Here is a 23,185-nt window from a genome sequence, read left to right on the forward strand (position 1 = left end):
CTTTTTTGCAATAAAACAGGTTGCTGCTCTTTCGGTACTATGTGCGATTGCATATGCTGCTGTGTCGAACGGGGCTCGAATGTCAAATGAAACTAGAGAGGTTTCCGATAAGATTGCAGCCGACAATGCATAGTCGCTACAGGACACACCATTTATGATGTAAAATATCACAATTATTTTAATTGCTTTAGTTTTTCATGTTATTTCGTCTGATCCAATTTTGTAATCCAGTATTAGTTATTTGAAACGTTTGCCTCCGATGTTCGTTTCTTTTTACCTTATATTTCATTTTCCAAGTGAGGTTCCGGAACTGTCAGCCAACTAGGTTCGGCCGATATAATTACTAATATGTTTATGATTAAAGCTTTTGACGCGGAAGTCTGAGCTAGCCTCCTTCTTGGAATTTCCATAATTTTATTGCTCATTGCTGCTATTATAATGCGAGTGTGTTTAAATATATCGCTTTAAAATGCTTATTTCTTTCCTGGAGCCGCGGTAACTGAAGATCATCAATCTATTGCTTTATCTCGCGCCTTACATTTTTTTTTGGCCGCGGTCAGAAAGTTATAGATTAGTTTTCCAGCTTAGATATCGGCTTTGTATGTATGGCGTTGTATTCGATCAAAAAAAATCATAATTATAATAAATTCAATAATTACGCAATAATCTACTCCTTCTTTGACCAACTCTGTAGAGCATTAACTGAGCTGTTAAATTATATTACAAAATTATTTCAATTCCGATAGTCTGACTATTCATTTCCAAGTGAACAGTATGTTGCAAACCGTTAAATATGATAACATAGTAGCAATTAAAAACAACGTTACGAAATAGCATGAATATACGTCAGTGATAACCAGTATCGGGAATAAACATTTCTGGAATTTAAGACAATAGTAGCACAATGTATAAAGGTAACTCTACATTTAATTCACTTCCTTTTTCTGTGGGATTCTATCATCGAAGTGCAAATTTTTATAAAATACACACAGTACACCTTCCACGATTTATCCAATCAAAATTTCGCCTGCATAATGTCCAAAAGAAAGTAACGATTGTCCCGTTCGAAACGACCAAAACGTAGGAATCTTCCTAAGCAATTTTATGACGTCAGTTTCAGTGGGAAAGTTCCTTTTAGCAATAGTGACAACGTTTTTAATTTTCCATGTCTATCGTGTTCTCAATACCCAAGCGTATCGTAAACACGGCTACTTCCGAATAGTAATTTACCTAATCGAAACGTGGCTGCTATGATGGCAGCACATGAAAGTAATGAAACTCCTCTGTAACCAAAATTTTTAAGTTTCTAGTCGATTTTTCATTGGACGCAGATCGCGATATATAGCGTGTATGCCAATTAGTGACAAGAATTCGAACTTTCAATAACGAGCTTAGAATTTCGTAGGGAGAAGCCATTGTTGACCGTCCGTCAAATCGGAGACTTCGATCAGCCTCAAGTCTGTAAAAAACGTTTTCCGATTAAAGAGTTTCATTATGGAATATTCCATCCATCATAGTGACGACATAGCGTTTGATATAGAACGCAAATAAGCAAACTCCAAAAGTCATCAAATCATGATAAAAGCACAATGTCTCGAACCTCTGATAGTTCGTTGCAATCGTGAAAGGTCGTACATAAATGTCATGGGTTGTTTTAATGAGGTAAATTTGCTGTACAGATCATACTGATGATTACATATTGATTACAAGTAGCATTGCGACTCGAATAGTTGGATATATAGATTCGAGATGTAAACACTGAAACATCCATGTACCTACTTCGTTTTTTGATTTTATGCGATATTGCACAGCGCTATTGTGCCGCATGCGTCCAATAAAAAGTCGAAACTCAAAAGGCGGATGTTCCTCGTTGGAGTTCCTGTATATCGAATTGTTCTTTCGTACTTTCTGTCAGAGAAATGGCATGCGATTTTTAGAGATCTTGGAACAAGTCTGACGATCTCCTATAACGCCCATTTAAAACCATGTAAAGCTACAAAATCCTTATCCTTACGAATTAGAAACTATTATTTTATATAAAAAGAGACTATAATTATATGTTTACTCTGGATGCAACTACTGTAGGTAATATATAACAAAAATATATGTCGGAGATGAAAGGACATCGGGACTTCCCGTTTGGAATGGTAGGAAAACGCCTAATACCCTCGTACAGACTTTTACTATAGTTAGACTTAAGCAATAAAAATAAGAAATAGTTTTAATGTTCCAATCTGGCTTTATGACGATGTGTTTGGGCTCGAAGTGACATAGCGGGTCACTGGACGTAGCCACGGTCACGGGAGGGACGTGTACCTGACAGAGGCATGGAATGATTACACGGTTCTCCTTAAAAACAAAGATTGGCCCGAAAAGTGGGGACAGGAATATATAAGGGCAGTTCTACTTGGATTTGGGGTTGTTGTAGTTCATGAAGATAAGTTTACTTGTACGTGGAGTCATACGTGTATCACGTCGCATTCGTCATCCCGTGGACCATGGATTAGTTATCGAACCTGAATTCGTTGTCATCAACATCTCGACCATCCGATCGCCGCTATTACTTACAGCCTCTTGTAGTGCCCACATTTGTACCAATAAATATCAGCTATATCCGCGATGGTAAATTTGAGTGAAGGTTCATCGAACGCCCAATACTCCAACCCTAATCCGACATATATATTATGTAACGTGAAATTTGTTGAGGATACCCAGATAGAGATATAAAACTACAAGTAAAAAGTATAAATTAAATTAAATTTGATATGGTGGTTTGTTATTTCATGAACAAAAGTCATAGATAAATATACCATTCTCTTTGACATTCCATGCATTATATCTAGTTTCCCTTCTATATGAAATATACGTTGATTTCTACATCTGTATTAAACAATTATGCTATTATGCTAACAATTATGATTGCAAGAAATATACGCGTATACTACGAGATGTTTCCATTTTTTCCTAAATGTAGATAGATGTTCCATTTTACCTTATGTTACGGCTGGCGTCGCATAAACATTCAAATGACAGACGTTACGACGGACGTTGCAACGCTCATCTGGTCGCAGACGAGTGTTCGTTACGTTTATGGTCCACATAAGATACTTTAGTAAACGTTTAATGTTTACACCTCGACGTGAGACGAGGCAGCAGGTGAAACGGCCAAGTATAATGTATACAATCCACATGCTGTATCTATCGTTATAAATTTTCTAAATAAAAGTTTAAAAAATGGTGAAGACTCTAATGCATTATCCGAACTTCGACACTGTTAAAGTTTCTCAAAAATTTTTTTCTAATTTTGTGAAAAAGGTGACATGTTCACAGATTTATAGTTGATCATAAATTGTTATGAGTTGTGAGGATCGTTTGGTCATTGATCTCTCGTCACGTGACAGCAGCTCATTCCGGCATCGCGGAGGGCAGGGACGCGGCGTAGCACGTGCTGGAATTTTGTCCGGCGTGGGAGCGGTCCCGCTACATCCTGCGGCACGTCATAGGCGTGAGATTGACCCCGTCGGCGATCGTAGAAGCGATGCTGAGCAGGCCACGGGAATATGAGGCTGTCCGCCTCTTCTGCGAGCGAGTTATGCTCGCAAAGGAGCGAGCAGAAAGGGAAAGAAAGAGAAACTCTCTCTCTCTTGCAGGATAACGCGATGGTGAGGGATGGCGATCAGGGGGCCTAGAGCCGCTTCATCGCCGTCCCAACGGACCACGACTAGAAGGGGCAATGGCCCCACGTAGCGCCAAATTCAACAGTCAGGGAATTTTTAGGACTGACTCAATCAAGAGGACGCGGGAGGGGGGGGGGCCAACAGAAAGTTGCACTGCTGTCACACGCGTAGGATGGTCATCGTGGAATTTCAGTCGGTAAGAGTCCGACATTACTCTGCTATTGTCGATTATTAGCAGCAGCGGAGTGTCCATGAAGATTTCTGCACCTGCAAAAAAAAGCTCATTCGGAGCATATATCTAAGAAAACGTTGTTCCGTTTTGCCTTGCTTTCTCTGCTCGCTCCTACCGCATATTTCCTTATATCTGTTAATATACATATAATAACATATTTTGATGTGTGATGTAGAAGGGGCTTTCAGAGCGTATTTTATACTTGGAAACTATCTTCGTCGATATAGTACTATATAGATATGTTTGGTTTCAAGGAGGATACTATTGACTTTGCATGCACGATGTACCCCTGTAATTATCCCTTGTTTTATTACCTTTAATGTAATGTGGTTTGGCAGGGCTGTAGATTGTTGAGTCGTAGTCTACTTTAGGTCAAATTATGTAGTGCTTGGTATGTTTTTAAGGATCGATACAACTGCTCTCCTTCAGCTGTTGACAAAAAACATACGCATTTAAATATATTAAGCAGATGGTTCGTTCCAGATTTATGGAATTGTTTTAAAATATCAAATCACTTTTTGAACTTTTTCCGGCAAATGTGTCTGCACGTGCGAAGGCGGCGAAGAAGAGAAAGTAACCCGAAGGACGTACAAAATGTCATGCACGTGTTCTTTATGTTTGTTCCAAAGGACGTACCACTTCGTCACCACATGATGTTGCAGGTTGAAAGGTTAATAGCATGATGGGTAATATCAATTTTCGATTTGTTTTATGGATCCAAGCATAGCAAATAGATATAAATAGTCGGTTACATGAATGACGCAGCGGCGTTAACAGCGATAAATTTACCGATTTTATAAATTTCGATATCCCAAATTTTCTAATTTCCAGTTTCCGAATTTCCGAACTTCCGGGCTTATTAATTCTCAAAATATCAAACTTTTGAGTTATGAAAGTTGCAAATATTCATAAGCCCAAATTTACGAATCTTCGAATTTAGAAAACAAAATTCATCCCTGTTTTCACAACTTTGATGGAAATCACTCTTTTCCTAAAATTCCCGATATCCATCTTGTTCTTGGCATATTTTCACTTATTTGGATACTTCATTTAACTAACGTACGTATCTCGAACTTCTAATTTCTCATCGTAGCAGTCTTCGTACTCAGTCATTGTCGATTTTATTGATTTTTTTTTAAGATAAATTTTTACAACTCACAGTTTTTGCCATGATAATATTACATCCATATTACAAAATGATGAACAGTTTTTCAGTACTTATATAAGTGCTTACGTAAAGAAGAAATAGCTTAGCTTTACCTATAAATTTAATGCGTGGCGACCAAAATGATATGTAACTCTAAAAACGCATTTTAAAGAAACGATCATACTCACGAACATTACAGCGACGCGAATAAATACCCGTTATCCTTGTAGTTCATCGACTGCGTGTGTCGAATAAGTCGACAGGTTCTCAATGCGTTTGAGTTTAACGCACACTGTCTAATCACGATTTTCGTTTCACTTATACTTTTGTATATTTAAAAAATCTTTATATTTAACAGGTATTTGGAACATTTCCCGTAGATTGTTATACGTTTGCCATAATAATCACCATCATAAATACATCTACTACGAACGCGAAGAATTCAGGAAGAATTATGTCGCTTCGCTTTTCTTCGTGCACTATTATACAATCGCATAAACGGCATTTCGATTGTTGCGCATAAGAGAATAGAAGCACTAAAACTACAAACAGCCATTGTAACGAACAGGGTACCCTGGAAAACAGAATTGTTATTATTTTATTTTATATCCTATATTTATATTTTTATCCATTTATATCGATACGTTTTTACAAATTTTTATAGTTGAACCCAAAAAATTCTGACTATCCTAACAATAATAACGTTATGAGGCCATTGAACACTTATTCTATCGCTTAAAAAATTAACAGCTTTCTGCAATGATCAGCTATCTGCAATTTTCCTTTTTTTTTTTCACTTCTTATTCCGATATGAATCGACATCTCACATCAAATACGTAAATTTATATACCATCCATTTAAACTATGTGTTGTGTTGTATATCCGGTGTTGCAAATCTATGAAGTCATCGCCTTGAACTACAATAAACAAGTTCTTTTATATCCTGTGCAATCAATTACGTGTACCTTTCTTTCTCAAGTTTCACAAATTCGAACGACTCTAGAATTACCAAAAGAATCAAAATAATCATTTCACGTAATATATACTTGTATAAAAATATATATGTAAACACCACAGATAGTGCAGTTTATTTCTGTGTTCATTGTAAACGAAGGAATCTAATTATTTTTTATTTTTACGACTTAATACAGAACATGCGAAAAAGCCAAAGTTTTATTTCATATACAGAGTAAATCAAAAGTCAGAACCATCCCGAAATATTTCCACCAGTTTTTATCCAAACGATTTAGATTTGCAACTTGAAGGAAATGCAGTCAAATTTTTTCATAAATATTATTATTCGATTCTTTTAGTTTCTTTATAACTCTCTTTTACAGGGTAGGCAAACGAAAATTTTCGTTGGCTAAATGTGCACCAATTTTGGATAAACGAATGTCGTTTGTATGTTATAAAAATTTGCACTTGGAGCTGCCAGTTTCACAGGCTTAAAACCATCGTAGAAATAAAAAATATCTATCGGGTGATAGGTTAGTTCTCTTTCAGTTTAATTTAATTCAAGAACATTTATCCATATGGAATAGGTAGAAAAAAGTTTCTCTTTGCATGCAAAAATCCAATCTGCCAACAGTGTTGTCATTGTTGTATAACGAATACACATGGAATATTATCTAATAAATATGTATAGCATCATGTTAATGTAGTTTCTTATGTGTGTACATGAATTTGCGCGATGATATAAATAGTAAATTCCTATTGTGTTGTCAAACAAATTTTGTTACATAACACAGTCTTGTTAACATAAATAAGAAAATAAATTTTTATAATGGTTCTTGTCGTTTAAAGGCGAGGATAAATGTCACAGACAAAAATCATTCGTGGAATGTTGTCGAAAAAAGGTTTTTCATACAACGTAAACATATTAAATGTAACATATTAAATGTAATACACATTGAATGTAAACATATTAAAACCCAAGATCTTTTAGAAAGAAACTCTTACATCAGAAGTTTTTCCAACTCTGTCAAGTTTAAAACGACGACCGCCTAGTCTTTGCACTTAGGTTACCCTATTCTTCTCCATTCGCTTTTGTTTCATTAAATACTCATGCTCATATAGTTTGGTTAAGTAGTGGCTAGTTGGTTAAGTAGTACTTTTACAGCCTATTAAATGCTTCGGAAATTTCTTTTCTTGGTCTAGTGACATATCACTAGCTTCAAGTAGAATATCGTTGGTCATGCACGTGCGTATTCTATACATCTAAAAGCAGCGTTAATGCCGTGTTATGAATACAGGGTTTGGCAAAGATGGAACCGGTGCTTGGTGTGTTTCTAGAAGGATTTTTTAGCCTGCTCCACAGTTATTGTTGGTGAGTAATTCGATGACGTTCACCCTTTTCCTGCAAGATTCTCCTAAGTATTTAATACGGCGAATCCACATTAATTCACTCTGATGGATGCATCCAAGGAGTTTAACGTTACTTGCATATTTTATTTTTGTGCTTCCTAGATGTAGCCCTGGAGATGTTTGACAAAAGCCTTTGCTAGACTCCAATTTTACATTTTCCGTTCCATTAGAGTATCATTCACTCTCTGGTTTTCTTAGCTCTGGTTGATTCGGCAACTCTCTCTGTCCCAGTGTTGGCGATTGTTTGCCTAATCGTATCTGGTTTTATTTCATAATCTGTTCATTTTTTTAGACCTTCTACTATGCTTTTCTTGTGGCAAGGCTAATTTATTTTATTGATATCCTATTGTAGGATCTTTACCTTTTTTTTTCGTGGAGGGAACCTTCATAGACGCCTCGCGCCCTCCGAGGAGAGGACGCCGGGTAGAACCGGATTCGTACCGGTTAAGACCTCTACGGTGATCATCCTGACGATTAGTAGGAGAACTCCAGGGGCCATCTTTTCGTATTGCTGCTTGGGCACTCCTTCGTCTTCTCCCTGATGGTGTAATCGGGAGTCATCCTTGGTTGATTGGACCGTTAGGAGGGACCACTCCTCCTGACGCCAAGCTGCCTGGGCCGTCGTGCAAGTCCGAAGGAGAGACCAAACCCTCTTTGGCGTGACGGCACTCTCGATGGGTGTTGTCCTCTCGCCCTTTCTCTCTCGGCGCACTCCTTTGCGAGCATGACTTGCTCGCAGTAGGAGCGGACAGCGATGTACTCCTGTTGCTCCTTCAGTATGGCTTCTACGATCGCTTCGGAGGCCAAACTCTCGCCGATGGCTAGTCGTAGGGCACGGCGCGGTTCCTCCCACGCCGGGCAGAACTCCAGCGTGTGCTGTGCCGTGTCTTCCTCTTCCTCGCAGTGGTGGCATGTACTAGTCACCCCCCGCTGAATCCTTAGCAGGAACTCCCCGAACGCTCCGTGTCCGGTGAGCACTTGCGTCATCCTATGCGCCAGCGGGAGCCCGCCACGATCTCTCCAGGTCTCCTAGTTCGGTAGGACCGCTCCAACGGCCCGATGAGGCCGTACCGTATCCTCGGCGGCGAGCTGACTGCGCCACCTTTCCCAAGTCTCGAACCTTGCCTCCCCCCGGATGTCGCGGACCGACTGGCTGGCAGAGGGCGTATCTCCGTCCGAGCACAGGCCCTGCACCCGTCGGAACGCTAGGGCCTGGAGCTCGAACGGAGGGGACGCCGCCAGGACAGTCGCCGACGCATATGATATCGTCCGGTATCCCCTTACGATTCTGATGGCGGTCGTCCTATGAAGCCTCTTCATCAAGAGTAGACTGCGTCAACTTTTCATCAGATCCTCTGTCCACACCGGTGCCCCGTACAGGACCCGAGAACGGATGACTCCCTCATACAGTCGGCGTACTCCGACTTCTGCCCCACCGATATTCGGCAGCAGCCCACGACGTTGGCTGTCGTCATCACTTTGGGAACCAGGAACTTGAAGTGCGGCCCGAACGTCCATCGACTGTCGATGGTGAGGCCCAAGTATTTCATCTAAGGTTCTACCTCAACCTCCTCTCCGCTTATGTCCAAACACAGGTCGGGCGAAGGAGTCCCTCTACGTCGGTAGTCATGAAACCATATGGCCTCCGACTTGGCTGGGGACACCTTCAGGCCCAGCCTTCATATAGTCCGTATCACGCAAGAGGCGGCAAGCTCTCCGTGGCGCAGCGTCTCGTGCCATCAGCGTCCTCCGACCAAGACCAATGTGTCGTCCGCGTAACACACCATGCCCGAGTCTGAGGGCATGGGGCAACAAAGAACCGCGTCTTATCCGATGATCCACAGAATCGGACCCAAAACCGAACTCTGTGGAACCCCACGTTCAACGGGCCACCGCTCTTGTAGGATCTTTACTACAATTAATTTATTTATAATAAATGGATTAAACAGGTTGGTGTTGGTTAAACTAAATAGCTAATTTACAACTCTCGTCACCACGGATCCAACGCTCTCTCTTACGCGGATCACACTCTCTCGACAACGCTGGCAATACTATCTCCCTGACTTCTTGATTCACACTCTCTGGCTTCTCAACTCACAATCTGACTTCTCAACTAACACTCTGACTGTTAATTCGTCTTTCCCCCTTAGCATCCCTTTGTCTTAGCCCCACCACGCATGCGTTTCGCAACCGCTCGTGACCAGGGTCACGCAGGCCTTTTCCGCGAAACTATTCGATTGAAGAACCGACGATACATTGTTGGGCCTATTTAGGTGAAAGTAAGATTTCAGCGGAGATGCTTCTGTCTACATGGGTTATGTTTCAATGGTGAACTGATCAGCATAGTGTAAATTATTTGAGGCTTTCTATTTCATGCGTTCAGATAATATCGCACTGAGTATTGCTAATTCTATAGCGCGCTGCAGATTTAACGTTTGAAAATGTTAAGTTTGAACTTTTTTATTGGTCCGGTTATTTTACCTCTGGCATCAGCGGATTTGGATGATCTCCAAAGATTATAGCGATTATTGAAGTACTCGGCCAACAGCAGCGGTTTTGCGATTTGTTCACTGAGTTTTTCTAGTTCTTCAAGTTGTAAGCTGTAGCTTATTGTATATATGTTTACATTACAAATATGGATTTTCTGTGGAACCGTAGTTATTGCTACGCTTTTGACCTATTGACACACTTTTTATACGTGTCTGAAACTAGTAATTTTTCGTCATAGCCTTCACACTAGCTTGGTGGATCAATTGGTCGGCTAAGAAGCTCGAAAAGCGCAGAAAACTCGAGACGTCACGTCGTTCGAGGAATTGGGACGTGATGCGCGATGATCGGCGTATTATCGAATTAATTCAACCTCGCCAACTTTCCTGTCGATCGCTCTGTTCCCCCAATTTCTTCCAGTTTCTAAACGAGGGCCTGCTTCTATGGAATTAACCGCGCTAATTTCCTGGAAATTTCACCAAGATACCAAACCTTTCTTTTCCTCTCTTCATTCCAGCGAATTAAATTGATTCTTGATCTTATTAATTATCGAATTTTCGTTAAATGGATAAAAGGTAGAAAGGATAAGTCGTAATAAAGCAAAGAGGAAATAAATGATAGAGGATTCTGTATCATATCTCCATACTGTTCATCTTCTTTCCAATTTTACCTTTTCCATTTAATTTAATAAAATGTATCTAGCGATTAGTTATTGTCAATTTTATAAATAAATATTAAGAGTGTTGATTGGTTAATGTTGAAAATCATGAAAGTTTAGTACATTACAAGCAAATAAAATTAATGGTACAATAAATAACAAAAAAAAATAACATAGAAGATATGCTACAAGCAGTAAAATACAAATTAGAAGAATTAGATAAAATGTTAAACTTCCAACTTGAAAAATAAATCGTAAAAGATTTTTTGAAAAGTCGTTTGGATCTTCCAACGCCTAAAGAAATTGCCACAGAATATATAGAGGAAAAGAATCTCTAACAATTTTCATGAAAGGACCTTGTCCCTATTTCACAGATCGTATCGTCAAAAATCAATTGGTGAGTCTTTTCAACATTATTGAACACCCAACTTCAACCGATTTATGTAACAACGATCATTGTCCCATTTTTATGCAAATGACAAGAAGAAATACTTGCGCTTGAAGAATTAACCCCTTAACCTACGATTTACGTTCGAGAATTTACGTTTGGTCCGATCATCTACTACGCGCTATGCCCGTAATATTTACACTTGGCCCGATCATCGTACTACGGGCTATGCACGTAGTTGTAGGTTAAGGGGTTAATAACCGACACTGCAACAAAATTTATTACGAACGAACGAAAAATTCCAACACGCACAAAGGATAAGAAACACGCTTTCAAGGTATGTAAAAAGTGTAATTACAAAAAATGTAAGAAGTGTAATTACAAAAAATTAAAAAACTTTTTTAACAATATATTAGACTAGCTTCTTATGCGTGTACATAAATTTATTGTAATATCGGGAATATATATATTCTCGATTATTATTTATTGATGATTGATGATGATTTATTTGCAATAAATGGATTGTACAGATGTTGATTAAACAGAAGAACGATGGTTGTTTAACGTGAACTAATCACAATAACGTGCTATAACCTAGACAACTCAATAGTTAATTCGCAACTCCCGTCACAACGGATCCAACGCTCTCTCTCACGCGGACCACACTCTCACGACAACGCTAGTGTCACGTAAAATTAAGGCTTAGGATTTAAATACAAGAAGGTTGAGCCGTAACTCCACTTTATGTTTCTTTATTAAATAACACAAGTACAGTTTACCCGAATGATCGGAGAGATGTTGACTGATGAGAGTTTGTAGTTTCAGTGTCGAGGTGTTTTCGTATTATTACAGAGGAAAGTTCGGCGTGGGTGTGTCCCTCTGAACTAACAATGCGGATTCGTTGTTCACACTTTACGTTAGGAGAAGTGAGGGTAACGATCCGCGATGCCAATTGGTTATAGCTCACGTTAATAAATGAAGATAGGATGAGGAAGCCTCCTAACCAACGTGGCTCGTAGGTGACATTGTTTATGTGAAAAACAATTCATTTCCGTTAGCCAAATATTCGGTTTTCCCATTAGGTAACTACCTGCTTTCTCCGTAATTTGTAGGAACGTACAATAAATCTAAGGACTGTTCAAGAACCATTCATAAACCGACAAAACTTACAGGAATAAACTAAAAGTTTAAGTTTATGGTGGGTCCTTGAGGTTATTGAGGTTAAACACCCAGCAAACCTCACAAAGGACACAACTTAACAAACACGAAGATGGTATCCCACTGGGGGTAACCACCCACATGATAATCAAACAGCTAAAAAATTCTACCAAATGTCCAAACTGGACAAACTGTGAATGTAAAGAATTAAATAAAAAAAAAAAAAAAAAAAAAAAGAAACTAGCAACACTATCTCGACAACGCAACTCGCACTCTCTCTGACTTCTCGATTTACACTCTCTGGCTTCTCCACTGACACTGACTGTTCTAACATCCCTTTGTCTTTTCTTAGGCCCACCACGACGTATTTGGCAAATACTCGTGGCCAGGATCACGTAGGTCTTTTCTACGAAAGTATTTAATTGAAGGACCGACGACGCATTGATGGACCCGACGACGCCTCGGCTCTCACGACATTGTTTATGGTTTACCCGATATCTCTTAACCCTTTTTGTTTACGATACTACATTATATTGTCGCGATTTTACATAAATTTCCACTTCGATGTCACACAATTCATTACAGTCGTGTTAAAGTAAATAAAAAAAGTAATGATCTTCGTTTTTTATTCGAAAACATGAAACTGCCATTGAACGAACAAAAAACATGTTTAAATGCGTGACTTTGTATCTTAAAGGCATCGCATTGTCGATATCAATCATTGGTGACCTTCAATTTTCTTCTAAATATTCATTCCTTTTTGCGATCTTTGTAAAAAGTTGTAAACTTTTATAATGATCGTTTAAAAGAAATGAACGGACAATGTCATAGTCAAAGATAGGGGAGCAAAAAGTCAGCCACAGAGATATCGCAAATAACTTATGATAATCATTAGCAAGACAGGTTGCAGTTTTTCATACCACCAGTGCAACTATATTACAACTCGGGATCTTTCGTCTTTCTTCGTTCGAAGAATTTACCTGCGAAAGAAAATAACTTTTCCTGAAAATATCGATTTTGTAGAGGGGAGGTTAAAATGGAGCACGTATTTAAAACCATGTAAAAGTACAAAATCATTATGCTTATGAATTAGAAACTATTGATTTGTATACAAATATATGTTTGCTCTGGATATACACAGAAAAATACAAGGAAAGAACACATCCAAACCAGCTGAAGCGAACAAAACTCTCATAGAAAGAAGACTGAAATGGAAACACCCCACTAAACTCACTAAAGAAATAAAATAGTCAATAGAAGATGATATCCCGCTGGGGGTAGCCATTCACATGTTATTTAGCAATTAAGTTAGAAAAATTTACCAAATGTCCAGTTGGACAAATTGTAAAGTACAAATTAAATAATAAAATATATATATATATATGTTCCGTTTTACTTCACGTTGAGGTTGAAGTCGCACGAGCAAACGTTACGACGAACGTTGGAATGCTCGTGTGACCACAGCTTAAAGTGTACTGTTTTAAATATCAAACATTTAGCAGCGTGAGGTAAAAAATCACTTTGTCGCTATGAATCTTCTAAATGTAAATAATCCGATATGAGGTAGGTATGGTCAAAACGTCAATACAATATAGAGAAACTTCGACACTAGAAATTTTGCCAACTCTGTTAATCAAAAACTAACGCGTGATTTTCTTTGGCACTGTGCTATTTAGATAAAAATGAGATTCGGGAATAACTGTTTCCGTCTACGTAGATTATGTTTTAATGGGCAAATGATCAATATAATGTAAATTATGTAAAGCTCTCCATTTCGTATGTTTAACTAATTTTTTACTGAATATTGTTATGTCTGTTGCACCGAGAGATTTCTTCTGAGAGATTTCTCAGAAGAAGAGATTTCTTCTCTTTCTAAGAGATTGCACTGATCATTTCTTATATTGAAGTGGGTGCATGATTTAATGTTTATGAGTATTAAGTTAAGATTTTTATTTGTGGTTAGCAGCTTGTAGATTGTTTTATCGCTATTTTATTACATTATTATTTATCAGACATGTGAAGCGTTCCACATGGATCGTTGTATGTTCGTTATAATCATCGCCGTCATAAATACAGCAAAAGCGAAAGAGTTCAGGCAGATGTGGAACGCACAACTGTCTTGTTATAGTCCTACGCTAATAGCCTGTTATCATTGTATCAATGTATTTTACACCAGATTGCTTCCAATTACCAGATTGTTCAAATACCAATCGCTAACATGAGATGTATCAAACCGTGGAAAATCGTGTGATCGTAAATGGAATTCCAGTTTGCGACAGTTGGTAAGCAAAGTATTGTAATGATCTATTTTTTACGGGTGAATTTGAATTATTGTTTACTCGTTTTTTTAATCGTGTTTTCTAAGAATTCTATTTATCAACGAACAGGAGAACTGCTAGTCTTAGAGACAGTTCGAAACACTCACACATCCCTCGGTTTACTCATAGCACGGGAATGAGTCTTTTCCATCTTCCAGTGATGTGTAATCATATGTACGCGAGCTTCCGTTTTTCTCCCGAGTCAACCATCTACGTAGAAAATGCTGGTTAATGAAGAACAATGTTTACAACTATTCCGTAAATGATTCTACATCAAAATTGATTCACCTTTCTAAGTATTATGAGATATTTAATGTAATTACGAATGTTTCCTGAAACATTGAATGCCATTCCTCAACAGAGATTATCGTAACAAAATGAAAAGTTTGAAAATTTCGAACACGCGTGTGTATGTGCGCCCGCACACACAGTAATTACTTCTGTTCATTGGTTTACTAATCGAGAAACTAGTATTCTACAAAATAGAATAAGAATGAATAATCTATTCTGAGAAAGTAAATATACATACATTTACATATTCCTAAGGCTATAAATAGTACTAAATATATTCTATGCTTACGTTAGATGGTAATTAGGAGTGTATCCCATGTAAATGAGTGACACTTTCGATGAAACTGTCGTAACGACGCTTATCCCCACGGCGATATTCTAATGATTGAAATAATCGATTTTATAGATCGGGAAAAACTAAACACTAAAGCGTTAGAAAACGAAATTGCAAACTCACGTGATCGATAATGTTATTGTAGGAGAAAACCGCCAAATACAAAGAACTGCATTTCATTGTATCATGAAAAATCGTAAATTTCACGGGTTATTTTAATGAGGTAAATTCTTAATTCGCGGTATAAACGGGCTACATACTGATTGTAACTCGCACTACGACTTGAATCGTTAGAGGTATACATTCGAGGTACAAGTAGCAAAATATCCATCTGCTTACCTTGTCTTCGATTTCTACAGGATGTTGCACAGTGCTATTGTGCCGCGCACGTACAATAAAAAAACAAAATTCAAAAGATGAATATTCCTCGTTCGGGGAAGCTTGCAATCTTGTGGGCCTCCTAACCAATGATTGTTCCCGATGACAAATCCTCTGGATGGCACTCCACTGTAATCCAACGCTTAAAAAACACATGATATCTCATTGGAAACAATTCGCGATGCAATTAGCGATAAGGATCTGAAGCGGTGTGAAAATTAAGCGCACCGTTTGAAGCCAACAGCATCAGCTGATCGGCAAAACTATGACGACGGCGATCGTAACTCTTACACGCACCGTACGAAGGAACTAGTTTCTTATGCAACGCATTAAGGAAGTTTCAAGGTCGAGGTTTATACGCGGGCTAGGTAAAGTCTTGACCGGTTTGTTACTTTATCGACTTTTACCGTCACGTACTTCACGCGTAAAAAGTAAAAATCTTTTCCTGAAACGATGTACTTCTTCGACGAAAGGGCTTTCATCCTATAACGAACGACCGTTTCTTAGATTTGCATTCGTCTAACTAGATTCTGAGAGGGACATAAAAATTACTCGTGAATGAGTTTTATTTGACGCGAACAAAATCGTATTGTTCACTAATTGTAAAGTAGGCTTCTAAGGTCGTTCACATTTTACGTCGTTTTCCCCATTTTTGACAAACATCCGAACTTGTTTGAAATTTCGCCACCACTAAAACGAAAAATTTTTATTTTATATCTTCGACTTCTTTTTTCGCGTAGAATCACCCCCTTTCCGCTTGTACCACCAGTTACCAACCACCCTGTATAATTACCAGATCTGGTTCGTCTATAGCCCGGTACAGCATCCGTGCATGACATGTGCCTAGAAAAGGCTTTGAAGTTGAGATTCAAATTAATTTTCAATGGCTTGGTGGACTAAGATAATTAAATACTAGAGAAGATGTAGAGTTTTTCTAGAAGTGAGAATCACTTCAACAAAATAGACAGGAAGAGAAATGGGGAAAAAGGGGAAAGAAAGGAAGAAAGATAGATATGTAATATACTATTCGATATAGCATAATGCTGGACATCTACGTTAAACAACAGACGCTGTTTTCTCAATTGTGGTTCCAGAGAACATCATAATAAATAGAAATGTTTCAAGATTGAGGGAGAGAGACAAACAGACAGATAAAGAGCATATATCGAGAGAGAAATTTCATCAGTTTATTAACTGAGCGGCTTAGAAATATGTATTAGTATATGTTTATTTCATACTTGGCGGATTATTGTACAATCGGACGAGTGATATAAACGGCATTTCTACTGTTGCGGACAGAACAATAGCGGCAGTGAAACTACAAATAATCACTGTAATGGCAGTATAGGTCTGAAAAAACATAATATGTTATTATTACATAGGATTCATATTACTTTGAAATTGTTCGAATAAAACTACCTTATCATACTTACAATATTGGTGTAATAGAGAAAGAGAGAATAATTATCTAACGAATATAACGAAAGAATAATAATACAATTTATGAGATAAACGCCATACGTTAATTTACTGAAAGGGACGAAAATATCCAGCGATAAGATTTTGTTCACGATACCTGCAAACGTAACAAATATACTTGGGTGTAGTTCACAAAACGTTAAATAATTCGCATTACTCAAAGAGTATCTTTACGATAACTAGAATGACATTAACGTATTATTGAGTGACATGAAAAATATCGACTTACCGCCATTATTCGTAGTGCATGCAACTACGAGCCAGGCGATACCTAATGCCCAGCATGTTCTACTGAGGGCCAAATAAAGAACGGAGAGACCTAAGGATATATTCTTGTTCGCGAGTCCGAAGAGAATCGAACAATTACATAATATTGCAGAGGACCAACCAACGATTAAGCTTTTCTGAAGCATAAATTTAATCACGCTATTGAAAGATGCAGAAAAATATAAGTCTACGAACAAACAGTATACATTACTTTTGATAAGTGCAATTTGAAATTCCATTTTGTAAGAAGGTGACATGTGGCCATTCCTATGAGGTATGACGGTATTCTACACCACGGTCGTATATAAAAGTATGTCAGTGTCTTATATTGTTCGTCCAACCTAGGAAAGTGAATATAAGTATATTTACAAATTCCCTATTTTATAAAGAGTGTTAAACATTTTGTATGCTTACGTAGGCTGGTAATTCAGAGTGTACCCCGTGTAAACTAGTGATCCTATCGATGAAACTAGTGCAACAACACCTATACCCACGGCAATATTGTAATGCCTGAAACAGTCGATTTTAGAGCCCAGGTAAAACTGGGTTCTAAGGGATCAAAGAACGAAATTATAAACTCACGTGATCGATAAAGTTAAGAGAAAACTGCCAAATACGAAGAACTGCATATCGTTGGGCAGGTACCAACTCCATGTGAGACACTGCAAACAGTACTTCTCTCCGAAACGATTCTTTTGTAATAACGCGAACGATGTTTGCAATAGATTATCTGAGAAAGTATACGTACTAGCTCATCCCATCTGTAGAAGTTGTTGATGTAAAGTATGTTAGTCCACCAATATTTGGAACACTTATCATTTGGATGCTCAACGGGAAGAAGCTCTGAGACATGATGATGCCAGGTAAAATTCAGTATCGCGATTAATATAACGACGAAATATGCAGGTGTAAGCCTTCGAAATTAATATATTTATTTTATTATCATAGAAATCTCATCGACAGTACCTTTGAAGCATTGATACTATACTATACCTTATATATCGTTTGACAATCTTTTGAAAAAATTCGTTTATCCTCTTTGCTATAGGCGGAATTCCCTGATATTTTCGCCGTTCCTTCAGAAATGAATGTGATAACAGAAAACCACTCATAAAGAAAAATGCATCCACCGATAATGTGAAGTTGCTTATGATTTGAAGGAGTAAAGTTTCAGCCATTGTAAATACAAGCCATTTGTTACCTGTATACATGAGTGACTGTATTAAAAAAATACATGGTAGATCAGAAATTGGATCGGAGTAGTAACGTTAAAAGATCGTTAAAATTAATTTCTCACTCAAAACATGAAATGCGTAGATCAATATGTGCCCCATAATAATCCATACTATTGTCAACGTTCTCAAGCCGTAGAATACTCGCAGATTATTACCACCCTTTTCCGGTTTAAATATTTCCTCTACATTGGTGAGAAATGAAAAACACAGAAGATGTTGGCTGATAGGATGCTGCTGCCTCGACTCGGGGGGTGCCGGTTTCTCGTAGTTGGGTCCGCATTTCTCATCTATTCCGTTGTTCAATGCTGTTGGAAGTTAGTCGTACGTTTCATAGATTCCCACGAAATAAACTCGAGGCGATAAAGATCAGTAAGATTGGTAACGTGAACGTAGTTTTGTGTTAAGTAATAGTTAATATCAAGTATCAATGTATGTGTAGCTTACCTATCGCGTTGTTGCTTTCGGACATAAGCTTTCCCCTTTCGTTATTCAAACGCTTTCGATATACGAAAACGTCGTAAACTGTGGCCGCTATTACGGTAACACACAACGATAGCAAAACTCCTCTGTAATCATAATTTTAAAGTTCGTAGGTGGTATTTTATCGGATGCAGATCTTGACCTATGTAATATATATCTGAAGTGACAAAAATTCAAGGTTCAAATTACGAGTTTGAAATGTACGTACATGATGGAGATCATTTTCGCAGAGAGTAGCCATTGACCATCATCCACCAAATCGGAGACTTCGATCAGCTTGAGGTGTATATTAAAAAGTTTTCCAATGAAAAGTGTCTCATTACGAAATACTTTATCGAGCATAGTGGTAACATCGCCTATGTTGCAGGATGCCGGTAAGCAAAGTCCAAGCGTGATCAAATCCTAAAATAGATGCAGTTTCTCAATTTTCTGATCGTCCGTCGTGACCGTAAAAATTCGCACGTAAATTTCATGAAATATTTTAATATTAATGATATCATCTATCAATATTATTTTAATGCGATAAATGCTTAATTGACTGCAGAAACTGGCTACATACTGATTGCAATTCGCTTTGCAACTTGAATCGTTAGAGATATACAATCGAGATACTAATTCTAAAATATTCATTTGCTTACTTCGTCTTCTATTTCTATATGATATTGCACAGTGCTATTGTGCCGCGCACGTGCAATAAAAAAACGAAACTCAAAAGGTGAATACTCTTCATTCGGGTTCCGGTATATGGAATTGTTCTTTCGTATTTTCTCCGATAGAAATACCGTGCGATTTTCAGAGAAAAGCTTGCAACCTATTCGGTCTCCTAACCAATGGTTGTTTCCGACGACAAATCCTCCGGATGGTACGCCACTGGTATCCAATGCTTAAAAAACACATGATCTCTCATTGGAAACTGCTCGTGATACAATTGGCAATAAGGATCTGATGCGGTGTTAAAATTAATCGCACCGTTTGAAGCCAACAGCATCAGCTGATCGGAAAAACTATGACGACGACGATCGCAGCTTTTACACGCCCTGTACGAAGGAACTAGTTTCTTATACAACGTATGAGGAAAGTCGCAAGGTCGGGAGATGGCTCGGTAAAAAATTACGCATCTTTCACAATCACAACGTAGCGTGATGGTACCGTGATCAGAAGAATCTTCGCGGTTGCACAGGAGTTGTTTCTATCGTTTTTGAGTCGAATTTTCCGCGGTATAAGCATGTTCATCGAGAACATGTCACGAAACACAATCGCAAACACGATATACATTTTTTTGAATCACGGTCGGTTATACGTATTTCGTTTGGTTTGCCTCCTTCTTTCTTTTCGCTGTAATTGACTGGTGGTAGCTTCGCGGAACCGAATTCGGCTATATATCTTAAAAGTTCTATTAACCTCTTAGAGCCCAAAGTATCTGGTTATCCACCGCGTTCCGAAATTCATCTATCTCCGTCCGACATCTGCTGGAATTTAGAAGATCAGCATTTTCCAGAACCGCGTACACTGGAAGTATCTTCCTTGTGGCCATCGGGTCTAGTTCGGTCGCTTGTATTAACACGTAAAAGCTTGTTAAAGATAGAAAGGATAACCATGTCCACGAAATTCTTCCGCACTTCATACTTCGAAATGAGATTTACACTTGGATTATTAAAATTGACTATCGAGGAATATCGGCAGCCACGCGAATGTATTTTGTTCTCTTGTTGGTAGTAATGCACGTTGCTGCTCTTTCGGTACTATGTTCGAAAATGCGACTGCGTCGAACGGGTTTCGAATGGCGAATGGAGCTCGAGAGACTCAAGGGTTTCCGATAAAATTGAAGCGCGATAATGCGTATTCGTAACAGGACATATCATTGATAATGTATAACATCGCAATCATTTTAATTGCTAATAAGTTTGTCATGTTATTTCTACCGATCCAATTATGTAATCCGGTATTAGTTTTTTAAAACCCTTGTCTTTGACGTTCGTTACTTTTTACCTTATATTTTAATTTTGAAGCAAGTTTTTTAGGACATCCAGCCAATTAATATCGTTCGATATAATTTTTAATATGCTTATAATTAAGAGTTTTGACGCGAAAGCGTGAGCTGGCCTTCATCTTGCAATTTCCATAAAATTATTGCTCGCTGCTGCCATTAAAATGCGAGTCAATTTTAATATATCGCTCTGAAATGCTCATTGAATGCATCATGCATTATAAAAACCATCAATCCATTACTTTATTTCGCGCGTTAGATTCTTTTGGACCGCGGTCAAGAAGCTGCAGATTATTTTTCCTGCTCATATATCGTTTTCACATATATGGCGTTGTATTCAAACAAAAAAAAACAAAAAAGGAAAAAAGATTATAATTATAGTAAATTCGATAAATTAATGATTAACGTGCATTTTTTGACCAACTCTATAGAACATTATCTGAACTATAAAATTACAGGCGACAGTATTCAAAACCGTTAAATATGAATGTACATTAATGATAAGCAAAATCGGAATTAAACATTTCGCGAATTTAAATCAGCAGTAGCACAATGTATAATGATAATTCTACATTTAATTCACTTCCTTTTTCTGTGTGATTCTATCACTGACAGTGAAGGGGATACGTAAGGAATTGTAAGATACAGACCTACTCTCGTTTCCAGCTTATGTCATTTTGCCGATCGAAAATAGGTCAAGCACCTTCGCGATCTATTTTCGTTTAAAAACTTCTATTCTTGGTCGCGGCCTCGCGTTTAACGCTTCTTCGCTAGATTTTATGTTCGCTGGTTGCGGCCAATTAACATTCCACTTTCATATGCGTGGCTGGGTAAAGTCTTGACCGGTTTGTTATTCCATCGACTTTTACCGCCACGTAATTCACGCGTAACAAATAAAAATCTTTTCCTTCGTCGACGTACTCCTTCGGCGCAAGAGCCTTTACCCGTAACGAACGCTTGTTTCTTAGATTCGTATTCATCGAGCTGGTTCCTCAAACGGACATGAAAAAATGAACCGTGGGTGCGTTTTATTTGATCGACAAGACCGCGCTGTTTTCTAATTGCCAAGAATGCTTTTAGGATCCTTCAAATTCCTCGTCGTCTTTTGCATTTTCGACGAACATCCACAGAGCTTGATTGAAATCTTGTCGACTCGATCTCTACTCGATTTTTCATCTTTTTTCCTTTGTTTTGCACCCTTGCATCTTGTCGATCAAGATGTTAAGATGGCACGCCGAAGTGCACATTTTTATAAAATACACACAGTACACCTTCCACGATTTATTCAATCAAAATTTCGCCTGTTCAATGTCCAAAAGAAAGTAACAATTGTTCCTTTCGAAACGACCAAAACGTAAGAATCTTCCTAAGCAATTTTATGACGCCAGCTTCCGTGGGAAAGTTCCTTTTAGCAATAGAGACAACGTTTTTAATTCTCCATGTCTATCGTGTTCTCAATACCCAAGCGTATCGTAAACACGGCTACTTCCGAATAGTAATTTAACTAATCGAAACGTGGCTGCTATGATGGCAGCACATGAAAGTAATGAAACTCCTCTGTAACAAAAATTTTTAAGTTTCTAGTCGATTTTTCATCGGACGCAGATCGCGATATATAGCGTATATGTCAATGGGTGACAAGGATTCGAACTTTCAATAACGAGCTTAGAATTTCGTAAGGAGGAGCCATTGTTGATCGTCCGTCCAATCAGAGACTTCGATCAGCCTCAAGTTCGTGAAAAAGATTTCCGACGAAAAGAGGTTTATTATTGAATACACTATCCATCATAGTGACGGCATCGCGTTTGATATACAATGCAAATAAGCAAACTTCAAGCGTCATCAAATCCTGAAAAAAAAGCGCAATGTCGCGAACCTCTGATAGTTCGTTGCAATCGTGAAAGGTCGTACATAAATGTCATGGGTTGTTTTAATGAGGTAAATTTGCTGTACAGATCATAATGATGATTACATATTGATTACAAGTAGCATTGCGACTCGAATAGTTGGATATATGGATTCGAGATGTAAACACTGAAATATCCATGTACCTACTTCGTTTTTTGATTTTATGCGCTATTGCAGAGCGCTATTGTGCCGCATGCGTCCAATAAAAGGTAGAAACTCAAAAGGCGGATGTTCCTCGTTCGAGTTCCTGTATATCGAATTGTTCTTTCGTACTTTCTGTCAGAGAAATGGCATGCAATTTTTAGAGATCTTGGAGCAAGTCAGACGATCTCCTATAAAATAATGGTGCTCGTTGACAAATCCCCTGGGTGGCTCGCCGCTAGTGTCCAACGCTTGA

The 23,185-nt window shown here is 38.2% G+C and overlaps 2 protein-coding genes across 6 annotated transcripts in view; one reads left to right on the forward strand and one right to left on the reverse strand.

The window, feature by feature from the left end:
• The window catches only part of LOC117239573 (monocarboxylate transporter 10-like), a 300,758-nt gene that overhangs the window by 90,397 nt on the left and 187,176 nt on the right, over positions 1-23,185 (forward strand). The window lies entirely within an intron of this gene.
• On the reverse strand, positions 16,612-20,598 carry LOC117239578 (nose resistant to fluoxetine protein 6-like). The gene is made up of 13 exons (XM_033505266.1): positions 20,295-20,598; positions 19,532-19,776; positions 19,102-19,295; positions 18,858-18,979; positions 18,476-18,718; positions 18,172-18,379; positions 17,927-18,092; positions 17,761-17,840; positions 17,593-17,688; positions 17,390-17,519; positions 17,141-17,315; positions 16,866-17,008; positions 16,612-16,782 (listed from the first exon to the last, which is right to left on the reverse strand). The coding sequence occupies exons 1-13, from the start codon at positions 20,515-20,517 to the stop codon at positions 16,660-16,662; spliced, it is 2,148 nt and encodes a 715-aa protein (XP_033361157.1). The 5' UTR covers positions 20,518-20,598; the 3' UTR covers positions 16,612-16,659.

Source organism: Bombus vosnesenskii, unplaced genomic scaffold, assembly GCF_011952255.1.
Source record: "Bombus vosnesenskii isolate JDL3184/JDL3185 unplaced genomic scaffold, Bvos_JDL3184-5_v1.1 scf7180000014105, whole genome shotgun sequence".
NCBI lineage: Eukaryota > Metazoa > Arthropoda > Insecta > Hymenoptera > Apidae > Bombus > Bombus vosnesenskii.

Bases quoted from the DNA above. Each gene is read 5' to 3' on its own strand.
- LOC117239578 (XM_033505266.1), bottom strand. From the start codon at position 20,517: ATGAAGTGCGGAAGAATTTCGTGGACATGGTTATCCTTTCTATCTTTA. The intron at 17,689-17,760 runs GTGAGTTTATAA...CGACTGTTTCAG, and splicing joins CTCTTAACTTTATCGATCAC to GCATTACAATATTGCCGTGG. The intron at 17,520-17,592 runs GTAAGCATACAA...TCACTTTCCTAG, and splicing joins ACTCTGAATTACCAGCCTAC to GTTGGACGAACAATATAAGA.